The sequence below is a fragment of the Monopterus albus genome, unplaced genomic scaffold (genome assembly GCF_001952655.1).
Source record: "Monopterus albus unplaced genomic scaffold, M_albus_1.0 scaffold260.1, whole genome shotgun sequence".
Taxonomy (NCBI): Eukaryota; Metazoa; Chordata; class Actinopteri; order Synbranchiformes; family Synbranchidae; genus Monopterus; species Monopterus albus.
This window is the reverse complement of record NW_018128140.1, coordinates 825,001-833,599: the sequence shown is the minus strand read 5'-3', so window position 1 is coordinate 833,599 and position 8,599 is coordinate 825,001. Positions and strand designations below refer to the sequence as shown.

Below are 8,599 nucleotides of genomic sequence, written 5' to 3'. Positions count from 1 at the left end.
TGCTGATTTTAAACAGTCCTCTCCTGTCTTCACTTCTCGTGCTTCCAACAAAAGAATTGGGTTGTTTTCTAACAATCACACCTGGCCAATAAAACGGATTCTGATTTTGATTCTGACACAGTAACAACCTGCATTGTGGTTAACTGAAGGGAGAAGCTTAAACCTGTCGGTAAGCTAGGCTATAGCCATGTCTCAGAAGAAAAAAATGCCTATAAGAGCATTGTTGCAACAGAAATACAAGTGTGCTGCCTGTCTTATTATTCCAACAAATCCATATGGCACCCAGTCAATATATATCATCCATTTAAATAGGCTTCGATTTTAATATTGCATTACATGCAGCTGTCTTTTATTGATTCTTAAATGTTCTAAAATATGTTCCTGTCACTCTGTTAAAATTAAATACAGATGTTGATGTGGTCCAAATCATAAATGAAATTCATGCCAGTTGACTTTCTGACAATCTAGGCTATACATATATTTTAAAAAAAAAAAAGAGAAAGAACAAATAGTCACACTGACAAGCTGACTGCCAATTGATTGACAAAATCTTTAGTCGGGTACAGCCCTACTGATCTCATTGCCCTGAACAATTACAGTGTTGTCTGCATACTTTAGAATGCCCCTGTTATCGTATCTGCTTTGACACATATTTGTATGAAGAATAATTAGCAAGGGTGAAAGCACACACCCATGATCAGACAAAACTCCATTTACCCTCACTCTCTGTGTCCTGTTTGTTAAAAGTCAAGAATCCCACCCACTAGATCAAGTGGGGGCGACTGTGGTTCAGTCGATAGAGCAGTTGTCTCCCAACTGGAGGGTCGGAGGTTTGAATCTTAGTGCCTGCAGTCCACATGTCGAAGTGTCCTTGGGCAAGACACTGAAACCCCAAGTTGACCCTGATGGTTAAAGCCATTGGTGTGAGTTGACGCCGCAGATGGCTACCTCAGTTCTGTACCGAAAACAAATTCCTTGTGTGTAACATACTTGGACAAATAAAGATGATTATCCATTATTATTATCCAAGTTGTTATGAAGGCCTGTACAAAAAACTGGTTAGTGCAATGCTCCAGGCAATAAATGAATCTAAATCAACATAAAGTTCCCATGAGTAATGAAAACAAATGTGTGTTTCAGATTGAGGACATCCAAATCAGCATTGACAAGATTGATGAAAGTGTCACAGAAATAAAAAAACACTACTCCATCATCTTGTCAGCCCCCACGCCTGAGCAGAGTAACTACTTCTGACACAAACACACATACATTAATATTTTCAGGTCTGTTACCTCTTACTTTAAATTAACTCTTGGTGTTAATAATCTCCCTTTGCTCTCACTCTCTTTGTCAGAAACACAAGATGATGTTGAAAGCCTCACCAATGAGATCAAGAAGTCAGCCAACAATGCAAGAAGCAAACTTAAGAGTCTGTCGTTTACATTTTTTTCCAGTAAAATAAATAGTCTCTATGGGATGGGTGGAAGTGTTATGAAAATATTATATTATATTATATTATAGCATTTGTTTTTTGAGACAGATTCTGAAAACTGAAACAGTCTAGATACCCCATGGTCTAATTGGAAAAATATGTTTGTGGTTTAGGTGAAGTGACTCTTTTAATGCTAACAATCATGTTATTTTCAAGTGAAGTTGGTACTGAAATGTGAGTGTCTACCACAGCAGCCACTCTCATGACAATAAATACCATGCTTGAGAAGAAATATTCTGTACTTGACCATAATTACTGAATAATCTAGTGTTGTGTCAAAAGTGTTATATTTCAGTACTGTCTAATGTTGCATTTACATGTGCACTATTCTGTTTACACCATTTCTGGAAAAGACCCATTTGAAGCTCTCTCAATATCTATGAGCAGTCTCTTTCCTTCAAAGTAACAGATGAATCATGGTATTGGTTACTGACTTGTATTTGTCTTTCTTTTCCTTACTCTGTATATGTTTCTGTGTGTGCATCAGGTATTGAGCATCAGCTTGAGTCAAACACAGACAAGAGAGCCTCAGCTGACCTAAGGATACGCAAGTCACAGGTCAGACAATACAACAGTAAATGAAGTCTATTTGACCCAACTATACCTCAAAGGTGAAAATGTGTTACTCTGACAATCCAATAGATGATTCTAGCACAGCTCTCATATTAAAGTGGTAAAGATTAGGCTGCCTAAAATTCTACCAAACAGATTTTCAATCAAATTTGGCTGAGGTGGAAGAATTCATCTAGCTATTAACTGTGCTGGTCCTAAAGCCTTCCCCGCTGCCTTATCACTATTGGCCTGAATTAAAGATACTATGTCAAGACACTATATTTATACATAATTATATTACATTATAACAGCTTCCTCCTACAGGTTGGATTATTGTAACTTACTGTTGTGGCAAAATTTTGAGTCAAACACAGGCAAGAGAGCCACAACTGACCTAAGGATACACAAGTCACATTAGCAGTTATTACATATTTATTTCTGCAGAAAGGAGCGATCTCTAAACAGAGTGTCTAACCCAGTCTGATGAACAGAAGCTCTCAGAACAGAGTGCTACCTCTCTTCTTATACACACACATACAGTTGCAGGAAACAAATGCTCAAACTGATGGGCAACAGGATACCAGATAATACAGGATACTAGCCATCTGGCTCTTCAGTCACACAAATGCCTGCATACCATGACTACAAAGGGTACTAGACTACAAAGCAAATACAGCTAATACAATTAAAAGGGTGCTACCATAAAATTACTCAGCAGGTGTGAGAGCTAACAGCAAAAAAAAACAAGCATTACTGTAAATCTTAATAATCAGTAACAGAAAAACACTGCATTTAACTATCTTCTATTCACAGCCACACTGGTATCAGAAAATAAAACTGGTTGAAGAGCAAAACAATTTAAAAGTGAAAAAGTCTCAAAAACTGTAGACATAAAAGCTTTTAGATGCTTGAAGGTGTGCATAAAGATGGTGATCATTTGTTGGTGATTTTAGACTGTGTCGGGGAAGCTACTTTGAAAGCATAGCTTTGCAAGCTACCAATTACTTCACAGTAAAATAAGGTGAACTAAAGCAAGGCTATTGTAGGGAGAAATCTAGTTTGGTTGCTAAAACAACTTAGGAAAACTAGTTAAAACTGCTTTGTAAAGAATGATTAATTTGACAGTGTACATGTGATACAAAATTACAGCTAAATATAATACAAAAAGGCACATGCCAGTAATAAAATGCCACATTGGGTTTATTACCTAACACCTTAACCTGTCCTACATAAAACAATTCCAATGCAATAAATGTTCTATTTTTGTTCTAGTTCTGGATTTTGTATTATCTGGCAACAAATAAAACGGTTTTAAAAAGACCAACTTGAGCACTGATCAAACATGTGGCCTATTGTCTTACTTCTCATTTATATACTGTACCACCTGACTAATACAGTCTATCCATCCATCCATTTTCCTCCGCTTCCCCGGAACCTGGTCGCAGGGGACGGCAGTCTAAGCAAAGATCCCCAGATTTCCCTCTCTTCAGACACTTCCTCCAGCTCCTCCGGGGGCATGCCAAGGCGTTCCCAGGCCAGCCGAGAGACATAGTCCCTCCACCGTGTCCTGGGTCTTCCCCCGGGCCTCCTCCCGGTGGGACATGCCCGGAACACCTCACTAGGAAGGCGCCCAGGAGCCACCTCAGCTGGCTCCTCTCGATGTGGAGGAACAGCGGTTCTACTCTGAGCTCCTCCCAGATGACCGAGCTCCTCACCCTATCTCTAAGGGTGCGCCCGGCCACCCTGTGGAGGAAGCTCATTTCGGCCGCCTTTATCCGGGATCTTGCCCTTTCGGTCATGACCCAAGCTCATGACCATAGGTGAGAGTCGGAACGTAGATCGACCAGTAAATCGAGAGCTTCGCCTTACAGCTCAGCTCCTTCTTCACCATGATGGACAGGTACATCGACTGCATTACTGCAGAAGCTGCACCGATCCACCTGTCAACCTCCCGTTCCATCCTTCCCTCACTCGTTAACAAGACCCCAAGATACTTGAACTCCTCCACTTGAGGCAGGAACTCTCCACCAACCTGAAGGGAACAAGCCACCCTTTTGCGACTGAGAACCATGGCCTTGGATTTGGAGGCTCACATGGGCAGCGACAGTGATACCTGGTGGGAAATGTACAGTAAAGATTCTTATTTATTTGATGATTAAGTTTTATTTCCTCAGTAGTTTGACATGTTTGAGGTCAAACTGTGATGACTGTGTCAGTGCTGATGTGCATGTGCGGCTTCTCAGAGGGAAGTGAAACGATGTGTGAGTGAGTGACTAGTGGAGCAGAAACACCATCTGACAGAAACTCCTTAAAGGAGGAAATCCATTCTCACACAGTAAAGGTGTCCAGGTGATTGACAGCTCAGGAATTGCCGCCGCAACAGGCACCGGAGACCTTATGACCACAGCTCTGAGCGGCTGCATCAGCAATGGAGGTGGGGAAAAAAGAGCATTCGGACTCAGTTTGCCATCGGATCCAGCTCACCACTAGGTGGTGATCAGTTGGCAGCTCCACCCCTCTCTTCACCTGAGTGTCCAAGACATACAGCCGGAGGTCAGATGAAACAACAACAAAGTCAATCATCGACCTCCGGCCTAGGGTGTCCTGGTGCCATGTGCACTGATGGACACCCTTATGCTTGAACATGATGTTTGTTATGGAAAAACTGTGACTAGCACAGAAGACCAATAACAGAACACCACTCGGGTTCAGATTGGGGGGGGGGGGCATTCCTCCCAATCACGCCCCTTCAGGTGTCACTGTCGCTGCCCACGTGAGCATTGAAGTCCCCCAGTAGAACAATGAAGTCCCCAGTCAGAGCGTTTCCCAGCACCCTTCCCAGAAACTCCAAGAAGGCTGGGTACTCTACACTGCCATTCGGCCCATAGGCACAAACGGCAGTAAGAGACCTATCCCTGACCTGAAGGCACAGGGAAATGACCCTCTTGTTCACTGTGGTAAACTCTCAACACATGGCGGCTAAGCTAGGGGGCTTACTAGCAAGCCCACACCAGCCCGCCACCTCTCATTGCGGGCAACTCCAGAGTAGTAGAGTCCTGCCTCTCTCAAGGAGTAAGGTTTCAGAGTACAAGCTGTGCGTGGAGGCGAGCCCGACTATATCTAGCCAGTACCTCTCAACCTCCTGCACAAGCTCAGGCTCCTTCCCCAACAGCGATGTGACATTCCATGTCCCCATGGCTAGTCTTCGTGTCCAGAGATCGGGTCGTCTGGGCCGCTGCCTTCAACTGCTGCCCGATCCATTGTGCACCAGCCCCTTAATGATCCTCCTGCAGGTGGTGGGCCCACGGGAGGACGTCAGCACATCGCTCATTCGGGCCAAGCCTGGCTGGGCCCCGTGAGGGGAGGCCCGGCCACCAGGCACTCACATTCGAGCCTCGACCTCGGGCCTGGCTCCAGGGTGGGGCCCCGGCTGCGCCACGAGCAACATCACGGTCCTTGATTTAAATCTATTCATAAAGGGCTTTTTGAACCGCTTAGTCTGACCCGTCACCCAGGACCTGTTTGCCTTGGGAGACCCTACCAGGGGCATATAGCCCCCGGCAACATAGCTCCTAGGATCACTCAGGTACTCAAACCCCTCCACCAGAATAAGGTGGCGGTTCAAGGAGGGGTATATATGCATGTGTGTACATTTTTGTCTTTGTTTTTTACTTGAGGTTTTGGTTTTATTCTGTTTTTATATTGTTGTGCACATTGGGGGCCATTTGGCTGGAGTCAAATTCCTTGTATTTTTGATAATACTTGGTAATTCAGTTTATGCTTATCCACAGAGGATGCCATTTTGCTGAATAAACAGAGAAGTCAGTGTTCCAGTTCCTGGAATGAACAGCTGCTCCCCATGTAAACAGTAGTGGCTCATTTGAGTTAATATATTTAAACTTTGGTTAAAGCTGCTAGTAAATGTGAGATCAGAGAATGTGACCAAAAGCCACGGCAGTGAATAGTGTTTCTTTTCTCTGTCCTGAAGCTCACATATGGCAGATGACCTGATCTGCAGAAGCTCTGGAAACCTCAGACATATCACAGAAACATGTTTTTGTATGAAAGTTCAGTGTGCAGTGTCATGTGTACGGTGGTGTGATGTGCTGTTTGTGAAAAAAACACAAAGAAAAAAAGAGAAAGAATACAAGCTTTCTTCCAGACCAGCTGACGTTACAATAACACATTACAGAAGATAATGTACCATAACAAGATAACATAGGTCAAGGTCAAAGTGTTTGTCATAGGCACAGTTAGGAAATGTGTTTCCCTGTACAATGAAATTCTTACTTTGCCGTCCACATTAATGCCACACAATGCAAGTGAAATATAAAGTAGATGAGCAATAACACAAATCTAAGGCACTTTAAAGCAGCAAGTGAAGGAAGCAACTAAAAATACAATAAGAATGCAATATAATGTAGAGAGAATATACAGTATGCTACGTGGGAGCCGTGAAGTGCAAATACTCAGCAGTGAGTGTACAATTATGCATATGCAAAATGAGTATGTAAACTGTACAGATGGAATTACATGAGGCAGATCCTGAGTCAGCTGTTTAGGAGTCTGATGGCAGTCGGAAAGAAAGAGTTTTTCAGTCTAGAGGTCCTGCATTTCACACTTCTGAGCCTCCAACCTGAGGGTAGGGGTATGACCAGTCCGTGCTGGGGGTGGGTGGGGTCCTTGAGGATGGAGGCAGCTTTCCTACCCACCCTGCAGTGGTAGGTTGTCTGCAGAGATAGTAGTGGAGTCCAGGTGATCTTCTCCGCAGTCTTTACCACTCTCTGCAGGCGCTTGTGGTCCATAGCAGTAGTGCTGCCATACCAGACAGTGATGCAGCTGGTCAAGATAGTTGGCAGCTCCACCCCTCTCTTCACCCGAGTGTCCAAGACATACAGCCGGAGGTCAGATGAAACAACAACAAAGTCAATCATCGACCTCCGGCCTAGGGTGTCCTGGTGCCATGTGCACTGATGGACACCCTTATGCTTGAACATGATGTTTGTTATGGAAAAACTGTGACTAGCACAGAAGACCAATAACAGAACACCACTCGGGTTCAGATTGGGGGGGGGGGGCATTCCTCCCAATCACGCCCCTTCAGGTGTCACTGTCGCTGCCCACGTGAGCATTGAAGTCCCCCAGTAGAACAATGAAGTCCCCAGTCAGAGCGTTTCCCAGCACCCTTCCCAGAAACTCCAAGAAGGCTGGGTACTCTACACTGCCATTCGGCCCATAGGCACAAACGGCAGTAAGAGACCTATCCCTGACCTGAAGGCACAGGGAAATGACCCTCTTGTTCACTGTGGTAAACTCTCAACACATGGCGGCTAAGCTAGGGGGCTTACTAGCAAGCCCACACCAGCCCGCCACCTCTCACTGCGGGCAACTCCAGAGTAGTAGAGTCCTGCCTCTCTCAAGGAGTAAGGTTTCAGAGTACAAGCTGTGCGTGGAGGCGAGCCCGACTATATCTAGCCAGTACCTCTCAACCTCCTGCACAAGCTCAGGCTCCTTCCCCAACAGCGATGTGACATTCCATGTCCCCATGGCTAGTCTTCGTGTCCAGAGATCGGGTCGTCTGGGCCGCTGCCTTCAACTGCTGCCCGATCCATTGTGCACCAGCCCCTTAATGATCCTCCTGCAGGTGGTGGGCCCACGGGAGGACGTCAGCACATCGCTCATTCGGGCCAAGCCTGGCTGGGCCCCGTGAGGGGAGGCCCGGCCACCAGGCACTCACATTCGAGCCTCGACCTCGGGCCTGGCTCCAGGGTGGGGCCCCGGCTGCGCCACGAGCAACATCACGGTCCTTGATTTAAATCTATTCATAAAGGGCTTTTTGAACCGCTTAGTCTGACCCGTCACCCAGGACCTGTTTGCCTTGGGAGACCCTACCAGGGGCATATAGCCCCCGGCAACATAGGGGCAGCTACCATACAGGAGACTAAGGGACTGTACTGTCGGGAGAGGGCATCAGGTTTCTGGTTGCGGGACCCTGGCCGATAAGAGAGGGTAAACCGGAACCGATCAAAGAACAAGGCCCACCTCGCTTGTCTGGGGTTCAGTCTCTTTGCTGATTGGAGGTAGGCCAAGTTCTTGTGATCGGTCCAGACTAAAAAGGGCTAGGCAGCACCCTTGAGCAGGTGCCGCCATTCCTCCAGGGCAAGTTTGACAGCCAGCAGTTCTTGGTTGCCCACGTCATAGTTTCGCTCGGCCAGGGTCAACCACCGGGAGAAATAGGCGCATGGATGTAAGGCGTGGTCTCCCTCAAACCACTGAGAGAGGACTGCTCCTACCCCAGTGTCGGACGCGTCCACCTTGACCACAAACTGCTGTGAGGGATCAGCTTGGAGGAGTACGGGGGCTGATGTGAACCGGTTTTTTAGGTCTTGGAAGGCCTGCTCCGCTGTCCTGGACCACGCAAACTTCACCTTGCTGGGAGTGAGCTGAGTGAGAGGGGCTGCGACAGTGCTGTAATTCTGAAATGACAGTTGGTGATAGCTGTAATTTTGGAGGGGTCAGCGCGGAGTCTTCCCTGTTCGATGATGAACCCCAGGC

The 8,599-nt window shown here is 46.1% G+C and overlaps 1 protein-coding gene across 1 annotated transcript in view; it reads left to right on the top strand.

Annotated features, from left to right (window-relative positions):
• The window catches only part of stx3a (syntaxin 3a), a 94,470-nt gene that overhangs the window by 19,444 nt on the left and 66,427 nt on the right, over window positions 1-8,599 (top strand). Inside the window, exons 3-5 of the mRNA XM_020621499.1 lie at window positions 1,141-1,240; window positions 1,355-1,429; window positions 1,980-2,050. Coding sequence (XP_020477155.1) covers window positions 1,141-1,240; window positions 1,355-1,429; window positions 1,980-2,050 — 246 coding nt within the window. The remainder of the gene's footprint in view (window positions 1-1,140; window positions 1,241-1,354; window positions 1,430-1,979; window positions 2,051-8,599) is intronic.